The sequence below is a fragment of the Anomaloglossus baeobatrachus genome, chromosome 2 (genome assembly GCF_048569485.1).
Source record: "Anomaloglossus baeobatrachus isolate aAnoBae1 chromosome 2, aAnoBae1.hap1, whole genome shotgun sequence".
Taxonomy (NCBI): Eukaryota; Metazoa; Chordata; class Amphibia; order Anura; family Aromobatidae; genus Anomaloglossus; species Anomaloglossus baeobatrachus.
The window spans coordinates 296,359,462-296,380,142 of NC_134354.1; the positions used below are offsets into that span (position 1 = coordinate 296,359,462).

The 20,681-nt window shown below is 45.6% G+C and overlaps 1 protein-coding gene across 1 annotated transcript in view; it reads right to left on the reverse strand.

The window, feature by feature from the left end:
* Window positions 1-20,681, reverse strand: part of ACACA (acetyl-CoA carboxylase alpha) — a 776,656-nt gene that overhangs the window by 247,366 nt on the left and 508,609 nt on the right. The window contains exons 45-46 of the mRNA XM_075335853.1: window positions 13,295-13,438; window positions 4,922-5,042 (exon numbers count right to left, since the gene is read on the reverse strand). Of these exons, the coding sequence (XP_075191968.1) occupies window positions 4,922-5,042; window positions 13,295-13,438 (265 nt within the window). The remainder of the gene's footprint in view (window positions 1-4,921; window positions 5,043-13,294; window positions 13,439-20,681) is intronic.

The following is a 20,681-nucleotide window of genomic DNA, read 5'->3' on the forward strand; positions in this document are numbered from 1 at the left end:
TGGCAAAAGGAGTATAGTTGGATCTCCTGTGATGTACAGACTCTATATACATGTCTCCCCCAATATTTGGCTATTTTGGCCCTTAAAAGTTCATTGGAGAGATACACCAATTATTCATCTGATTTGCAGCACCTTATCCTTGAGGTAACAAACTTTCTTTTGAAAAATAATTATTTTTCATTTTTGGGGGTGTTCTATCTTCAGCTTCAAGGCTGTTCGATGGGGGCGAAATTTTCGCCCTCACTAGCATGCATTTTTTTGCACTGGTGGGAGGAACAATTCATATTTAATCTCTCCAACCCCTTTCTTTCTGATACTGCCATATACTTGAGATATCTTGATGATGTCTTAATTATATGGCAGGGAGCCTCTGAAACTGTTGGTGACTATCAGCTATATCAGCAATAATGCACACAATCTTTCCTTCACATATCAGCATCATCTTACAAAGATCAGCTTTTTGGATATGTCCCTTTATGGTAATCACATGACGGGGGTTATTGAAAGCAAACTGTACCGTAAACCTTGCTCTGGCAACTCACTTTTACATGCCAAAAGTTGCCATCCCCGTCATGTGATCCAAAATATACCAGCGGGTGAATATGTCAGAGCTGTCAGATGTTGTACCACTGCTGCTGATTTGGCTGAAGAATTTACAATTATTGATGAGAGATTTAAAGTGAGGGGTTACTCCCAAGCTCATCTGGATCATTCCAAAAATAAAGTGAATCTCAAGGATAGGGAACAGTATCTTGACATGTCAGTGAATAAAAAGAAAAAAACTTTTAATTTTGATAAAAAAAACTCAGTGGTTTTTTCTACTAAATATAGTAGAAATTATTATCAGGTTACAAATATTATCAGGAGATTCCTCCCTATTCTTTTGTCAGATGAAACCCTATACAAAATTCTTGATCAAGGTGTGAAATTTGTGTCTAGGAAAAATGCATCTCTGGGCAGTCGATTATCCCCTAGTGATCACACAGCTTCAACTCGGAGAAATGTTAATCCTAATACTAGTCTTAATTGGCTTCCAACATGTGGGTCTTACAAGTGTGGGGGTAAATCCTGCGGTCTTTGTAGATTCATGGTCGGTGCACAAAATTTTTCTTCCAATGCTAATGGAAAGATTTTTAAAATTAAGGATATGATAAATTACGGATAAGGCTGCACATCAAACTTAGATAATAGTATAATGCCTCAAGCATATGGACAAATATTGGAATATACAATGAAAAATGCTACTTGCTAATTTGAACATGTGAATAATGAATTGCATACCTGCCATGAATATTAGGAAAAAGGAGATATTTAGCAATCGCATTGATCAATGTAACTGAGCCCCAAGGCCTCGTCAAGGCATATCTCTATATTGGGGTCCCTAGCTCTGTGACCCTAACTGTGTGTCATCTCATTGCAATTAAAAACTGCTATGGGTGGAGAGGGGTAACTAAGGACTTTCTTATATAGGAAATGGAAAAAACATGGCCGAAAGGGGCGGAGCTGTGTTCACATTCAGAAAAAAAACTACATATAACTGAATAGGATAACTGAAGTGAGCACTAATATATATATTATGAGTGCAAGCCAAAAATTGCATACTATATACGGATAAGGCTGCACATCAAACTTAGATAATAGTATAATGCCTCAAGCATATGGACAAATATTGGAATATACAATGAAAAATGCTACTTGCTAATTTGAACATGTGAATAATGAATTGCATACCTGCCATGAATATTAGGAAAAAGGAGATATTTAGCAATCGCATTGATCAATGTAACTGAGCCCCAAGGCCTCGTCAAGGCATATCTCTATATTGGGGTCCCTAGCTCTGTGACCCTAACTGTGTGTCATCTCATTGCAATTAAAAACTGCTATGGGTGGAGAGGGGTAACTAAGGACTTTCTTATATAGGAAATGGAAAAAACATGGCCGAAAGGGGCGGAGCTGTGTTCACATTCAGAAAAAAAACTACATATAACTGAATAGGATAACTGAAGTGAGCACTAATATATATATTATGAGTGCAAGCCAAAAATTGCATACTATATACGGATAAGGCTGCACATCAAACTTAGATAATAGTATAATGCCTCAAGCATATGGACAAATATAACTACAAAAAAACTACATATAACTGAATAGGATAACTGAAGTGAGCACAATTTTTGGCTTGCACTCATAATATATATATTAGTGCTCACTTCAGTTATCCTATTCAGTTATATGTAGTTTTTTTTCTGAATGTGAACACAGCTCCGCCCCTTTCGGCCATGTTTTTTCCATTTCCTATATAAGAAAGTCCTTAGTTACCCCTCTCCACCCATAGCAGTTTTTAATTGCAATGAGATGACACACAGTTAGGGTCACAGAGCTAGGGACCCCAATATAGAGATATGCCTTGACGAGGCCTTGGGGCTCAGTTACATTGATCAATGCGATTGCTAAATATCTCCTTTTTCCTAATATTCATGGCAGGTATGCAATTCATTATTCACATGTTCAAATTAGCAAGTAGCATTTTTCATTGTATATTCCAATATTTGTCCATATGCTTGAGGCATTATACTATTATCTAAGTTTGATGTGCAGCCTTATCCGTATATATGATAAATTACGGCACCGATCATGTTATCTACTGTATTTCCTGCAGTGAATGCTGCCTTCAGTATATTGGCAGTACGACCCGTCCTTTGAGACGTAGGATTTCAGAGCATGTTTATGACTCTAATCACACTACTACTACCAGGAATCTATCTGGGGCATCACAGCATTTTTTTTCTAAACATGCTGGTAATATCGACACTTTGCAGGTGGTTGCTCTTGAGAAGGTTAGATTGCCAAAGAGAGGAGGTAATTTGAAGGAATTATTATTACGCAGAGAAACATTTTGGATTTTTACCATGGATACACGATCTCCTCTAGGCATGAACCGTAAGAGCGATTTGCACTTTATTTATTGAATGTATCTGTAAAAAATGTTTTTCCATGATTCTCTTTTTGGTGTTTTTTTTTCTCTTTTCTTCCATATCCTGGCTTCTTTACTCTCCTCCCACTTCTGTCCTCACTGGGTTCACAGCGTATTTTAATTAGTCCATTTCCATTCATTCAGTAGAGACTGACTAAGAGCCATTGGGTTCGAAATGCATCCTCTCTGACAGTTGTTTATACCCTGCTGAGACCTTTTTTTATATGGATTTTAATTTGATTTAATAAAATTTTTGGATTTTAATATCCCTTGGACTTTGTTGCTGGATTACCCTCTGTCCAGAGGATGAATAGGTATACGAAGAATAGAGGAAAGGGTTAACCCGCACAGCCCTGTGGATAGAAGAAATTAATTCAGAGTAATAATCTTTTTTGTTATTCAACGCATTTAAGAGCCTACACAGCTCCTTCTTCAGGAGTCAAAATCACTGAGGTACAACAGTGATTTTGATTCCTGAAGAAGGAGTTGTATAGACTCTGAAATGCATTAAATAAGTATTACTCTGGAGTGATTTCATCTATCCACAGGGCAGCGTGGGTTAACCCTTTCCTCTACTCTGTGTATACCAATTTCAAATAATGCACAGAGCAATTATAGCTTCTAATACCCCAATCTTGGCATCAATGCAAGACTGGAAGATTCACTGCCCGAAATGTACGCTAAGGGCAGACCTTTTTCACGGGTTGTGGGAATGTCCAGTAGTAAGGAAATTCTAGGACAGTGTAAGGCGAATATTGGGCAAATTATGGAGGCAGAATTTACCTTGTAATCCTTTGTTATATTTGTTCCACTACATGGAGGGAGGGGATGAGAGTGAGAGGCGGGCAGAAGAATCAGATTCCATCCCGGTCCATGCCTATGGGCCAAAAGAACCATACTGCGACACTGGCTTAATGAATCGTTGGCAGATAAAGGTGAAATTTTGGGTCAACTTAAAGCCTTGCTTAATCTTGATTGGTTGGAGGCAGAATGCGACAAAGAGAAGGCAATAAAGTCATTCATTTTAAAATGGAAAACATTTTTGCTACACTTTCAAACGGACGCTGAGATATATACGGTAATTACATGAAACCTTTCACACTAACATAATGGTACCTGCTGGAGGATATAGATGGCAGACTGGGGAAATTGAGAGTACCTAAGGGTTGCTAGTTGGACAAGTGGTCCCAAATAGTTAGAAAAGAGGTTGGGAATCTAAGACTCGGCTTTTGGAAGGAGCAGTGAGCGATATGTATGTGACGTTGGAGAAAATGGCTGCGTGCTTGGGGGGATTGGCGAGGGTAGTTTTTGTTGTTAAAATAAAAAACTACGGACCATGGAATTGCAAAGAAATGTCAAATGTAAGGCTATGTGCGCACGTTGCATACAGTCACTGCAGAAATTTCTGCAGCGATCTGAAGAGCACATGTGCGCTTTAAATCGCTGCAGAAATGTCCGTAGTGAAAGCAGATTCCATGCGCTCTGCCTGCAGCTCCTCCCATAGACAGAGCAGGAGCTGCCGGCAAAGCGCAGGAAAGAAGTGACATGTCACTTCTTTTTACGCAGCGCTTCGGCAGTAGCCGAAGCGCTGCGCTCTAAAACGCCACGTGCACACGGCCCCTGCACAATCTCTATAGACTGTGCAAGGGACGCAGGACGCATGCAGTTACGCTGCGCTACAAAGCGCAGCGTAACTGCATGTATTTACGCAACGTGCGCACATAGCCTTACACTGTTTTTGCTATGAAAAATAAATGCAACATTCTTGTACTATGTTTAATATAAGATAATAAAAATTATTGGTTAAAAAAATGGAATTCGTACTCTCTGTATTCAGTGTAGTGATGGGAATACTTTCCAAGGCTCTGATCAGTCTGATTTTAAGACATTAAACATATACAAATGGCAGATTTTAGACATGACAAATATTGTCGAGCATGTACATACATGGGTGAGGACGTCCAGCCAGCATCCATCTAGGATCATAAGGTGCTTTGGTGGGAACAAACTCAATTAGTCTTTCGATTGGATCCTTTGGGGTAATTATGGGCACAGGACTGGATATGCACTAGGAAATAAGACAAAAACAGTAATTCAGTAATAATTGATCTTTACAGTACATGTCAACAAGATCATTCAAACTGTTGTAAAATGAGTACAGGATATACAGTATATAAAAAGAGTGAGTACACCCCTCTCAATTTTGTAAATATTTTATTATATCTTTTCAGGGCACAATACTAAAGACATGACACTTTAATACAACGCAAAGTAGTCAGTGAACAGCTTGTATAACAGTGTACATTTGGTGTGCCCTCTAAATAACACACAGCCATTAATTTAAAAACTGCTGGCAAAGTGAGTACACCCCTAAGTGATAATGGCTTAATTATGCTAAATGAGCAATTTCCCCTCACTGGTGTCATGTTGAAGTGGCCGCAGGTCTGACCGCGGCTGACTTCCCATAATCTGCGCCAACAAAATCCCCACGCTCAGATTTTATGCAAGGGTACATTTCTTTACTGGTAAACATTTCAATAACACACGCAGTTGGCTTAGCAGCACACATAATCAGAGTTTGCTATACGGGTCTCTAACTTCGGACACACGGCACAGAACACAAAAAACAGCAATGATAAACAAGAATTCTGTCCCTGACTTGCCCTATGGGTTACATTACCAGTCCAAAACACAAGGAGGGAGGGCTCCCACGTAGCAGTCCTGGACTCCGGGTAAACAACGGCGACTCCAAGGAGCAGAGATGGGGAAATCTTCAGCCCTCTCGCCAGAGGACTAGCTTACAGTCTCTTGTTATGGAGGAAGGAGATGGTCCAGAGGTCCCTTGAATCCAGGATCACCTCTGCAGCAGTTCTGGCAATCCCTCACACGTCAGCGATGAGGGCAGTCCGAGGCAGGTCTGTTCAGGTACAGCTCCAGTAGCTCAGTGTCTTTTTTCCCGCACTTTTTTCCTGTCCAACCAGTCCCTGTGGGAGGGGGATCAGATTTTACAGCGTCCGCCCCTCGAGCAATTTCAGCACTTGTCCACAAGGTGGCAGCACTATCCTGTGTAATGTCAGTCTCCATGTCTTTTTCAGCCACAACACAGTGAGAGTTGTTCGCCTCGTTACATATCCCCCCACTGAAAGGTTGGCAGTCCCTGTCAACATTTACAGGTTCCAGGGCAGCGAGGACTGAGGCTGTGGCAGGGGGAGGCTGAGAAGCGGGCCATACATACTGGTCCCTATAAGACTGCCCAGGAGGAACCCCGGCAGTGGTGCGGGTAGTACGCCGCAGAGGTTGATTTCCCTCCACTCTATCACCGGTTACACTCTCTACCTCCGTCAGTTCCCTAGAGGGAGGGCCAGTCTGCGCAGGCGGGTAACCAGTCCCGGAGTCAACAAGGTCACTATGCTGAGTAATGTCAATGGTGTCAGTCATGTCAGCAGTGTCGTCCTCACCGGCGCAACATATTCCGGTGCAAGGTGCGAGAGTTGCCGCTATCTTCGCCCCGGACTCTGTACACATGACCATCAGGGTAGGGGCGCTCAACTACCCGATAGACTTCAGCTTCCCACTTAGCTCGGAGTTTTCCTTGAGGCTTCTTAATACGAACCAGGACTAGCTGTCCTACTTCTAAGGGTTCTTCCTGTACGGGGAGCGGGTCAGCATGTCTCTGGCCCCGGATTTGTTGGCCTACCAGTCGGTATACAGTTTCCATCTTCTGACGATGAGTGTGTAGCCAGGATGGATAGGTACCGCCGGTATTTTTTTCAGGACTGGTCAGGTTTAGGTCGTGGACCCCTTTTCCTGGGCGGCCAAAGAGAAGGGTGTGTGGGGTAAAACCCGTCACGGAGTGGACTTGATTGTTGTAGGCCCACACTAGATCCGGGAGGAATTGGGGCCATTGGTCTTTCTTGTCATCGGCTAAGGTGCGGATCAACTGGAGTAGAGTCCGGTTAAAGCGCTCACACGCATCATTCCACTGTGGGTGGTAAGGGGTGGTTCTGGACTTCTGGATCCCATACATCCGATGCAGCTCCTCGATAATTTGACCTTCAAAACAAGCCCCCTGATCAGAGTGCAACCTCTCCGGACACCCATAGACCTGGATGAACTGTCGACAGATGGCCCGCGCAGCTGACTCGGCAGTCTGATCTGCGAATTTTGTGAAATGGTCTACCATAACCAGACAGTATTGGTAGCCACCACTCGCCGTCCCAATCGACAGGTAGTCCACCATCAACAGCTCAAGGGGCCGGGATGTCTCAACTGTTTGGACAGGTGCACGCTGTTCAGCGGACTTGTAAAGCTCACAGGTGTGACAGGCTTAAAACAGAGAGCTCTCTGTTTTCTGCCCTTTGGGTGGCTGCAGCCTTGGATCAGATTCTACATGCGATTACAGTTGTTGTGACTCTGACAACGACATCTGGTGAGTAGTTTCACCCTCCTCCCACCCCTTATATACTGGGGTAAGACCCTATATGCGCTTTTCTCTCCACAGATTTCAGGTGCGACAGGCTTGGCAGACATCTTCAACCAGCTTGCGGAGTCCCGGACAGTAGATGGACTGTTGGACCCACCGGAAGGTCTTGTCTATTCCAAAGTGGCCGTTCCTCTTGTGTGCTTCTCCCACCATCTCACGGGCCATTTGGGCTGGCACTACAACCTGTAGGCACTCCTCCAGCATGTGGGATAGGAAGATCCTCCGGTATAGCACTCCTTCCCTCAGAATCAGATGATCCCATTGGCTGAGCAGGGTCAGGGTACTGGTGGACAGTCGTGACCGCGTGTCAGAGGACAGCTTCTGCTTCACCCATTGTTTGAGTAGGGCACATTCAGCATTCCGGCCCTGGATTCTGCACCATTCCTGTGGGGACAGTGGGGACCCTACTGGAGTGCCAGCCTCATCCACAGCATACTGGCGGCGGTAGTCCACACAGAACCTCAGGGATCAGTCTTTCTTTTTAACTATTACCACCGGTGCAGCCCAGGGGCTCTGGCTCTCTCGTACCACTCCGGCATGGAGCATGGAATTCAGGAGGCTTTTCACTTCTTGGTATTGCTGGGGTGGTATCTGCCGGTATCTCTCACGGATAGGAGAAGCGTTACCCGTAGGGATCTCATGTTGGATACTGATGGTGCATCCGAAGTCGGTGTCATGCCGGGCAAAGGACGCCTGGTGTTCCTGTAGTAGTTTTTCCACCTGTGACACTTCCTGTTTAGAGTATTGGGATGTATCCAGCTGACACTTCTCTAGCAGCTCCTTTCCAGCTTCAGTGTCAACTGTGGTGGTGGCCATGGCGGAGACAGTCACTGTCCAGTCTCCCTCTGTCGATGGGGCAAACTGGAGGGGGCCCCTGGGATTCACCTCTGTAGGTAGGGCGTAGACTCTGGCGAGCTGTGTCCCCGCTTCTAGGTCGACGCCTACACTAGCCGTATTGCTCAGACGGACAGGGATCCTTCCCCTCTTCACGACAGCCAGAGTGCGAGCGACTAATGGGTTCAGTTTTCCCTCCCTCGGGGTTTGCGGCTCAATCAGTACCTCCACGCCTTCAAGCGGTCTTGTGGCGCTAAGGGGTAGCGAGATAATTGTCTCCTTTTCAGCCGGTAAGGTGATCCTAGTGTGGCGAGGTACAGTGATAGTGGCTATGGGCCGTTGTTCCTCTGCCATTTGCTGTAGGCTGCAGGCCCGAACCACTCTTCGGAATGCTCGGCGGGTGGCCCCGTGTGTGGTAACTTCCTGCCAGTACTTGGGTCCCCGCTTGGTAAACAATACCAGGTCCAGGTCTTTCAGGATGTTCATCCCAATAATCATGGGCGTTTCCGAACCGAAGCCTTCTTTGACCACGATTATCCCCCTCTTCCCGAGGTCCTGTCCACACATTTCGGTGCTTATCCAAGCTACTCCCGTTACTGGAATGGGTAGATTATTGGCCGCTTTGATCTTGATGACGGTACTCGGGTCACAAGCAGCCCGTGGTTGTAGATATTTTTCGTAAAACTGTTCTGAGATGGTGGACACCTGGGATCCAGTATCCATTAGTCCTTGCACGGCAACCCCCTCTAGCATTACTTTCAGTGTAGGGCTGTTTGATGCAAGCTTGCTCCTTTGTTGGCTCCTTTTCTCAGTGGTCTTCCCGGTCGAGTGAGCTTCCTAAGCCGGGGTGTCTAGTTTAAAGGTGCCCGCTGTTGAGAGGCACGGCTTGGCGGTTCTAGTGAATAGGCCTGGGGTTCCATCCGCTGTTTCAAGTGAAACTCCGCTTGCTGGGGTGTTTGAGAGTCCATTCGATGGAACGGCTGCGGGTCGGGTTGGAAGGAGTTCTGGGGGCAACGGTTTGCTCTGTGACGGGGGTCACCACATGTCCAGCACTTTCCCATAGGCCGGCTAGGTTGCCGTCTCACTTGCCTATCCACCTGTTGGTCTAATGTGAGCTGCAGCACCTGCTTCTGTAAATCCGGCACCATCTGCTTCAGTTCCTCCGTGTCGCTGTTCGGAGTATTTGTACTGTACATGGATCTGCAAGTAGCGGTATAAGTCTCTGTTCCCATAACAGGTCCCCTAGAACGTTCTATGGCTTCTTGTTTAACCTCAGCAAACGTAAGGGCTGGATTTATCCGGAGTAAGTCCTGCAATGAGCGGTTGAGATACGGATCTCTCAGTCCTATTACGAATTGGTCCCTCAGCACCAGGTCGCGGGAGGATGTACCAGCTAGATTTTCTCCATTTTTGCAGGCTTGTTCCAGCAGTACTTGGAGGGCGTTCGCATATCGAGGAATGTCCTCCCACTCGAGCTGTGTACGCTGGAAGAACATGTAGCGCAGTGTTCCCAGGTATCTGGTCGGCCCTTAGGTGTTCTCTAGCACCCGCACCAAGTCATCTAATGTACGCTGGCCCCTAACCGTCTCCAGTCTGACTGTCGTCCATGCCTCCCCCTCTAATGTCAGCATAGCCATTTCTGCTAAGGTCTTCGGATCAACATTATACATTTCCCCCACTATCCTAGCTACCACCGGAAGGGGATTTTGCTGGTCACAGATCCTGCCGACTACGCCAGATGAAGTGGCCGCAGGTCTGACCGCGGCTGACTTCCCATAATCTGCGCCAACAAAATCCCCACGCTCAGATTTTATGCAAGGGTACATTTCTTTACTGGTAAACATTTCAATAACACACGCAGTTGGCTTAGCAGCACACATAATCAGAGTTTGCTATACGGGTCTCTAACTTCGGACACACGGCACAGAACACAAAAAAACAGCAATGATAAACAAGAATTCTGTCCCTGACTTGCCCTATGGGTTACATTACCAGTCCAAAACACAAGGAGGGAGGGCTCCCACGTAGAAGGCCTGGACTCCGGGTAAACAGCGGCGACTCCAAGGAGCAGAGATGGGGAAATCTTCAGCCCTCTCGCCAGAAGACTAGCTTACAGTCTCTTGTTATGGAGGAAGGAGATGGTCCAGAGGTCCCTTGAATCCAGGATCACCTCTGCAGCAGTTCTGGCAATCCCTCACACGTCAGCGATGAGGGCAGTCCGAGGCAGGTCTGTTCAGATACAGCTCCAGTAGCTCAGTGTCTTTTCCCACACTTTTTTCCTGTCCAACCAGTCCCTGTGGGAGGGGGATCAGATTTTACAGCGTCCGCCCCTCGAGCAATTTCAGCACTTGTCCACAAGGTGGCAGCACTATCCTGTGTAATGTCAGTCTCCATGTCTTTTTCAGCCACAACACAGTGAGAGTTGTTCGCCTCGTTACAATGTGACTAAGTGTTACAAGGTCTCAGGTATGAATGGGGAGCAGGTGTGTTAATATGGTGTTATCACTCATGTACTCTCTCATATTTTTCACTGGAGGTGCAACATGGCGCCTCATGGCAAAGAATTCTCTGAGGTTCTGAAAAAAAAAATTCTTGCTTTACATAAAGATGGCCTAGGCTATAAGAAGATTGTCAACGCCCTGAAATTGAGCTGCTTCATGGTGGCCAAGACCATACAGTAGTTTAACAAGAATGGTTCCACTGAGAACAGGCCTTGCCATGGTCGATTAAACAAGTTAAGTGTACATGCTCAGTGTCATATCCAGTTGTCTTTTCAAAATAGACGTATGAGTACTGGTAGCATGGCTGCAGAGATTAAAGTTGTGGAGGATCAGCCCGTCAGTGCTCAGACCATACACCGACCACTGGATCAAATTGGTCTGCGTGGCGGTTGGCCTGAAAGAAAGCCTTTTCTAAAGATGATGCACAAGAAAGCCCGCAAACAGTTTGCTGAAGACAAACAGACTAAGGGAATGAATTGCTCGTTCAAATTATTTTTATTAGGTTTTGTAGTTAACAAATCTTGAAATCATGCGCTAGAAAATTTAAGGACATATAGATAGTAATATCAAGGTTAAGAAAATTCACATATTTTGACCCCCCAGTTTTTTAGTGTTGATACATCAAGCAGTATATTTTGTTGGTCAAATCAATTGCTTATGAATTAACTTTTTGCAAAACATAACTAAACAACAAATAAAATTAACAACTTCCTGACATGGATTCCGTAGATAGTCCAGCAAATTTGCGAGATCAAAAACATATAATTCTAGTGAGTTTTAGATCAGGGAGATATCAAAGACTAGAGCTCCAAGCCTGGAATTATTAGTGAGCTTGTATTTCTCGAATATAGTTACTGTTTCCCTAACGTCAGTTGGGCTATATAGTTTGTCGGTGATTGGGCTCTAGCCATGGGTCCCATTTGGTGAGGTACTTGGTTTGAGTATTATTTTTATGGCATAATAGTACTCTAAAGTTTTATGTAGAGTTAGTTTCTCCTTAGCTTCTTGAATATTAGGAGCTTTCTCACTTTTCCATTTGGATGCAATGAGATTAGTGGAAACTAGTAGAATATGTATTACTATGGGCCTAAAATGTTTAGGTATCGCTTCAATGTTTAAGAGAAGAAGAACTAATTCTGGAGTTAGATTTACATCTAGCTGTGTAATGGACCTTATAAGTGATTGAATGTCTCTCCAGAATTTCTTAATTTTTGGATATGACCAAAATATGTGAGTTATGTTGCCTGAATTTCCACAGTTTCTCCAGCATTTGTTTGGGGTATCTGGGTTAATTAAATGCAATTTATGGAGTGTGTAATACGGGCAATGTGTAATGTGGGGAATGAACTGCTGGAACCATGTTCTGTAGCTTGATGACAAAACAAAACGTATTTGGTTCAGAAGGGTTAAGTGTGTGTGGAGGCAACCATGTGATGAGTTGAAAGACTTAGTACGTCTTGCATACAGTTAATTATGGTGGTGGGAATGTCATTTGTGGCTGCATGAGTGCTGCCAGCTGTGGGAAGCTACATTTTATTGATGGAACCATGGATGCCAACATGTACTTTACAGGTTACCTATGAGTAAGGATCAAATTTGTTAGATCTGAAACATGTCAGGTTTCCTAGAATTTTAATATATCTGTCTATGGATTTTAATAAAATTAAAATCCATAGACAGTTAAAAAACAGTTTAAAAGTTACATTTTATTTTATGATGAAGTCTTTTTTCCCTGGTGCTGGATTATTGTCTTATGGTGTTTGAAGTTACTTACCTCCGGGAGTCCAAGCCCTGGTTGTTTCCGTGCATCAGGAACTGAGGAGTACTTTTGATATGACAATAGGCTGAAATTTAAAATTCTTTTTTGTTTATTTGACTAGTTGCCCCACTCAGCATGTTATCACATGCGGGCATGATAACATGATTTGCAATAGCCAGCTTCATCACCAGCTCTTTGCAAATCTCGAGCACGCGGCTTTCTTGAACCACATCATTGCTCTTCTGAAGCCAGGTATATGCTTCTCGGTTTCAGAGGCACACTGCACATGTCTGGAGTGGGATGACTAAGTTAAGTGAGGGAAGGCTAATTCTATGGGGCTACTTATCAAAGGTTGAAACATGCCCTTTGTTCCACTGAAGGGAAATTTTAATACTTTATTATATGAAGACATTTTGGACAACTGTATGTTTTCAGTTTTGTTCAAACAGTTTCTGTCCCAGCATAAGTGTGACCCAGAGCATAAAGTAAGGTCCATAAAGTCATGTTTGGAAAAGGTTGCTGTAGAGACAATTGATTGGACTACACAGAGCCTTGACTTCAACTCCAATGAACACCTTTTGGATGAAGTAGAATGGAATGAACAGTTCACTTAACTCACCACTACTCCTTGGTCATCTTATTTTTAGAATCTTTAGAACATTTTTTACTTTCTACCCATCAGATAATATATCAGATCATAATCAGATAGAAACAATACTAAGGCTGCAAGCAATACAATTTACCTTGGGCATATAGGAAAGCCACTGCAAAATTGTGTACACGCCATCAAAGTCATCATACACTGTGCTGTGAGTGACACCATTGTTGTGCATGATATGGATGCCACCAAGTTGGTTGTTTGATGTGTAGACCTCCCGTCCCAAAACCTGCAGAAAAAGATAAAATAAATTATTGAATAAATTAGATACCTTAAAAAACACTCAGCCATTGAAAATGTTTGTGTCATAGAAATGTGCAGCTCAATATAAAACTGGTTGACCAAATGCTTTCTGTAATAAGGAACAAGGGGAAACTTCCAAGCATAAAGTAAATCTTGCCACTAAAATAGTAAACACTTACATTCCAAATCTACTGTGTCACAAAGCAGCATAAGCATTTATTGCAGTAGTAACATAGTACATTTTCACATAAATTATGCAAACGACAGGTTAAATTTTTCAGAAATTGTTTTGTCTTCATATCGATTTTTACAAATTGATGATTTGCGAAACCCAGACAATTCAAATTTTTGCATTTACTGAAGCTTCATCATGCATGTTAGACCAAACCCATATGTTCTTCCTGTACAACTCTTATCCCCTTACTGACGTATGACATGTATTTATGTAGTGCCCCTGAACCCATCAGGGTGCTACAAGGTTCTGCATCCCCACTCGGATGCAGGGCCTACCCCCTTAGGGAGCCAGAACCCCAGTGCCGGTAACACCAAAAACCCAGGTAATCCCAGTTTTCCCCAACAATCCCCCATACAATGGTACTTAGCTAGGGTGGGACCATGGATGGCTGCCTAGAAGTGGAGCCACTCCAGTCCACTAGTTGCCCAGGTGGGAGGGGCAGACTGTGGAGAGTAGTCAGTCTAAGTCAGAACTGCAGTGACAGTGGAGAGCAGAGTTGAGCAGTGACTGTAAAAGTGTAAAGGTGTGACTGAGGAGACGTCCTGACCCGGGTTGACGGTGACCTGGTACCCAGGAGAAGTGGTTGCCGGTGGAGTACGGTGGAGTACTCCCGGAACTACGCACCGACGGGGTACAGGACCCTAGGACAGGAAAGAGCTTCAAGCTGACCTGTTAACACCTGCCCAGCAAGGGGAATATCAAGGACCTTGCTGACCCTAAAGAATCTGAAGACTCAGTAGCAAAGGGAAAACCGGGGACAGAAACACAGACAACAACGCCACAGGGGTCATGCTACCGTCGGGCTAACAGAAGTGGACAAACCACAGAATGGGGACCCACAATGTTCCATACCACGGGGACCCACTTACCAGAGACAGGTGCAGGGGAAGAAGGTACCAGAGAACCAGACTGGCATTTGGAAGACTGGGACCTGGAGGTGAAACCAGCCAGCCTCGGGCAATCAGTTAACATCTCAGCAGTGAGTAAACCAGTTGCACTGAATACCTGTCTGGACTCCTTCTTCCGACGCCCACCGCAGCATACACCCGCTGGAGCAATACCCTACTTGCGGAGGGATTATCATACTAGCTGCTAACACGATCAGCTCCAGTAGAGACATTTTGCAGCGGTGGCTCCCTACATATAGCTGCATCACTGCAAGTGGCGTCACAAATAAACTTTATTCACCAATCCCCTGTAAATATCCCCATTACAAAAAGGGCCTAGGGCACGGAACCGTGTAACAGCCACCACTGTGACATTCCCAAGACGTACACTGCCCGGAACCGAGTACCCCATATTCCTGGGTGCTACATTTACAACATATGCTGATTCCCTGACTTTGATGTAGGCTCGCAAGCTGGACTTTCCTGACAGCTGTGATAATCAGTCATCATCTGCTCTGACAGCCACAGATGGAATGGAGCTCCGCCTGCGGCTGTTAACGATTTACTGAGCACTGGCAGGAGGCAAATCATTCTATGCAAGCATCGGCTTGACCGTGACGAGATTGCGGGGCACAGAAGTGTTGCCATGATGGCTTGGTTCTACTGTAGACCTCCTTGCCTGTCATGATGGTACTCCTGTGAAAGTCATAGGAGAATGTGATTTTCACTATACTCTGCTGTACTGTAGTATTGCTGTGTATAGCGCAGGCGATCAATTGATTGCAGCAGGTTCAAGTCCCCTAAAGGAACTAATAAAAAGTAAAAAGTGAGAATTGTTTTTTTTTTAATATGAAAAAAATTAAAGTTTAAATCACTCCCATTTCCCCCCATTAAAAATAAATAAGTGATTGAAAAAAAAAAAAAGACGTGAAATTGCTGTCTGTAAAAGTAATGTCTGTAAAAGTATAAAATTAATTAACATGAATGGTAAATGCTGTAATGAGAAACAATTGAATGCCAGAATTATGCTTTGTTTTTCTTTAGATGAGCAATACTGCAAAAACATGGAATGAGAGGCGATCAAAACATCATATGTACCACAACATGGTATGGATATGCTCAGGGCGCAAGAAAACAAGCCCTATTAACCAAAAACTAAAAATGTTGCAGGTCTTAGAATTTTTTTTTTTAAACAGATTTCATATATTTTTTTCAGAACTGAAAGAATAAAAACCTATGCATGTCTGGTAATGCCATATTCACATTAACCTCGAGTTTCATATATGAGACAGCACAATTAAATAACAATGCCACTTATAGATAAGAGGCTAAAACATAACCATTAATATCAAAGTTATTAAAAAAAAACAACCTATAATAATAGGTCAAAGTAACCAAAAAGCATCTCCGGCCCCTAAGATAACATGTCAGGCATGAGTTTCACACCACATATAGTAGTAACAGGTCAGAGATGCCACTAGTATAACAAACAAAACAAACAAAAAAAAAAACAAAAAAAAAACAAAACAGAAAAATGTGTTTCCAAGTGCTAAAAGGACAGTGGTCCTATCTAGATACAAAACAAAATAGAAAAACACAATATACATAAATCATACAGATTGCTGACAGCGGTCAACAGTTCAAATGGACCCAAGTATAGTAGTATATACTGATATATACAAAATGGAATAATCTCACCGAATGGATGGTATGCAGGGGGAATCAATCTCACCCTTCTATAAATCTCGACGTTGCCATGGCGTCGCTGACCCTATTTCTCACTGAGAGATCAACATATATTGTCCCCCCAAACTTCCGCCCTAACAAGGGCAGACCACAGCAAGCTATTCTGTGCTCTCCCTAATAGCATTGTGACGCGTTTAGTCATTCCAGACTCATCAGGGAAAATCGTCCTACAAAGGGGCACAGGTCCTGTATCCCAGCTCACAATCTGTGGAACCAGTGGAGTTTCATATAGCTGAGTAATTTTTACTGCAAAGTGAAAAGTGTAAATAAAAACCAATTGTGGCATTGCGCTTTTTTCACAATCTTGTCACATTTGGATTTTTTTCCTGCTAATTCTTCACATGGTAACATGAATGGTGGGACTCAAAAGTACAACCTGCCTTGCAAAAAACAAGCCGTCATATGGCTAGGTGGACAGAAAAATAATAAAGTTATGACTCCTGGAAGAAAGAGAGGATAAAACAAAAAAGCAAAAATGGAAAATAGCCATGTCAGGAAGGGGTCATTATTAAGGGATCTCTCAGCACGCTTCCACATATGGTAATTGCGGTATTTGTCCTCCTAAATAACTTATTTCTTTGTACACAACTAATGTGACAGGAAAATAGATTCGCATATGACATCCACGTTCTGACTAGAAGTGCTCTGCAAGCATATCAATGCATTTGTACTGCTTCCTCCAAGTGTGATTTCCATATGGCGTATATGTATGAAAGAATAAAGGTATAATTTGTTTTATTGGGGGACAAGTGTCTAAACAGCCACACCACTCCACATATACATACTGAGATTTCCTTCAAGGGGCTTTTACAGAAATCTCAAGTTATCCTCCATCCACTGTATAGATGTCAACTTGCTGATCATTAGGGCTCTGACCATGGACCCCCAGCAATCCGGAGAATAGAGCTAGAACCTTGTGAATGAGGCTCTGCAGGACTTCACCTTGATTGAAGCACAGGTACACATGCTTGATTTCTGCACCATTCATTGTCGGTGAGACAACTGTAAATAGGCAAGTGCTGTACTCTGTTTTCTCTGGTAGTCCCAAAGAAAATGAAAAGAGTGGAGGCTGAGCTTACTCACTTGTGCTCAACTCAATTTGGGTTCCAGAGCCGCTCAATTCTTGGAATTGCTAGGTGTTCCGGATAAAAAATAACTTATGATTTGGGGAAAATCCCTTTGATTTAAATAACATTAGCTGCCTATAACTACCAACTCTCACCATGAACTATAAAGGTAGATACCTTTTCTGTTTTGCCAGCAGAGGGATATTACGGTTTTAGCCCCTTGATCATCTTTCTTAACACTCTTATTCCTTCAATGTATCCTCAGGGATCAAATTCAAGTACTTTGACAGCATACAAAGGCAATCAAAGCTAGACTCCTAACCCTGGCGCTCTGCTCAGTACATAGGTTCCTAACATAGTAGAATGTGTTACTTAGGTCTGTCTACCCATTACATATATTACAATATAACTGGACAATATCTGAAGACTCTGTTATAGTCACTGAAGCACATTTTGATTTCTTCATTGTACTTCTTGGCATTTTCAATTTTTCAGGGTGCATCAGAAATAATATTTCTTGTTATTCTGCATAACATAATTTCAACATCCAGCAATTTGGCTTGACATAACACGTTAATTTGCATTGGATGATTTACTCAAAATTTTCCTGGGAGGAATACGAAGAGTAATATATAACACTAGAAGATGGCCCAATTCTAACGCATCGGATATTTTAGAATTTATTTTGTAGTTAATGTATGATTTTTGTTTTATATATATATATATATATATATATATATATATATATATATATATATATAGAGATGTTGTTGTGTGTAGTTGCCAAGTGTTTGTGTAGGGGCTGTAAATGTTCTGGGTGTTGTATGGGTGGGGGTGTGTGAGAGCGGTGTTGTTTGTGTGGAGCGCTGTGTGTGTTGTGTTGTTTGTGGAGCGCTGTGTGTCTGCAGTGTTGTCTGTGTGTGGTGCTGTGTGTGTTGCGTGGTTTGTGTGGGTGGGGGTGTGGGGTGCATGTGTGTGTTTTGGGGGGAGGTATGTTTTGTGCAATGTGTGTGCTGCGCGGTATGTGCGTATATTTGTGTATGCTGCGGTGTTTGTGTGTTGGGTGTTGTGTGTGTGCGGCGTTGTCTGTGTGTGTGGGTGTCTGTGTAGGGCGGTGTTTGTGGTTCCCAGTGTGTGTGTGGTGTGTTGTGCGGTGCGAGTGTGGCAGTGTGTGTGTGTTTTGGGGGGAGGTGTGCACCCCCATCGTGCTCCATCCCCCATGCTGCGCACCCCCCATCGTGCTCTATCCCCCATGCTGCGCACCCCCATCGTGCTCCATCCCCCATGCTGCGCACCCCCATAGTGCTCCATCCCCCATGCTGCGCACCCCCCATCGTGCTCCATCCCCCATACTGCGCACCCCCCATCGTGCTCCATCCCCCATGCTGCGCACTCCCCATCGTGCTCCATCCCCCATGCTGCGCACTCCCCATCGTGCTCCATCCCCCATGCTGCGCACTCCCCATCGTGCCCCATCCCCCATGCTGCGCACCCCCCATCGTGCTCCATCCCCCATGCTGCGCACTCCCCATCGTGCTCCATCCCCCATGCTGCGCACCCCCCATCGTGCTCCATCCCTCATGCTGCGCACCACCCATCGTGCTCCATCCCCCATGCTGCGCACTTCCCATCGTGCTCCATCCCCCATGCTGCGCACCCCCCATCGTGCTCCATCCCCCATGCTGCGCACTCCCCATCGTGCTCCATCCCCCATGCTGCGCACACCCCATCGTGCTCCATCCCCCATGCTGCGCACACCCCATCGTGCTCCATCCCCCATGCTGCGCACCCCCCATCGTGCTCCATCCTCCATGCTGCGCACCCCCCCATCGTGCTCCTTCCCCCATGCTGCGCACCCCCCATCGTGCTCCATCCCCCATGCTGCACACTCCCCATCGTGCTCCATCCCCCATGCTGCGCACCCCCATCGTGCTCCATCCCCCAAGCTGCGCACCCCCCATCGTACTCCATCCCCCATGCTGCGCACCCCCCATCGTGCTCCATCCCCCATGCTGCGCACCCCCCATGCTGCGCACCCCCCATCGTGCTCCATCCCCCATGCTGCGCACTCCCCATCGTGCTCCATCCCCCATGCTGCGCACCCCCCATCGTGCTCCATCCCCCATGCTGCGCACCCCCATCGTGCTCCATCCCCCATGCTGCGCACTCCCCATCGTGCTCCATCCCCCATGCTGCGCACCCCCTATCGTGCTCCATACCCCATGCTGCGCACTCCCCATCGTGCTCCATCCCCCATGCTGCGCACTCCCTATCGTGCTCCATCCCCCATGCTGCGCACTCCCCATCATGCTCCATCCCCCATGCTGCGCACTCCCCATCGTGCTCCATCCCCCATGCTGTGCACCCCCCATCGTGCTCCACAGTCACACATCAGACAGTATACACGCACACATCTGATCGCATACACTCACACCCCACTTCTGCCTGTGCCCCCCAGTGGGCGGTCCCAGCAGCTGTGCTGCACGCAGTGCTCCTCTGCCTTCTGCCGACACGCACACATCCGATCGCATACACGCACACATCCGATCGCATACATGCACACATCCGATCGCATACACGCACACATCCGATCGCATACACGCACACATCCGATCGCATGCACGCACACACCCGATCGCATACACGCACACATACATTAACGATATCGCACATACGCGCTCACACTCACAACATCCGGAGATACCACATGCTTCCGGCCATGTGATCCTCCGGCAGGTCCTGGAAAGTCACTGCACGCACAGTATCGCCACCGAGAAGCAAGCGATATCACTGGATGTTGTGAGTGTGTGGATGCGATCTGATGTGTGTGTGAGGTGTGTGTGAGAGTAAGTGTGTTCTGATGTGTGTGTTTGTGTGTGTCTGTTCTTATGTGTGTGCGTGTGTGTTCCGCCGCTGCAGGACCTTGATGCGCTCACTGTGTACGCTGGTAACCATGCTACACAATATTACCCGATGTGTACCATGGTTACCAGCGTACCCCGGCCCCCGCACGCACGGGAGCCCACACCAGCGTACGCCGGCAACCCCAGCAATGCGAGGGTATGTGTCGGCTGGGTTCCCGGCGTACGCTGGTGTGGGCTCCCGGGGGTACAGCACTCACCTGGGAGTCGGGGCTCCGTGTCGGTTCGGGGAATGCGTGCGGGGGGCGGGGCCAGAGCGAGCGTGCAATGCGTGAGGGGGGCGGGGCGTGGCCAAGTTGCCAATGCGTGCAGGGGGCCGGGGCAAGAGGCCAATCTGTGGGGGGGCGGAGCCTGGGTGAGCGGCCAATCCGTG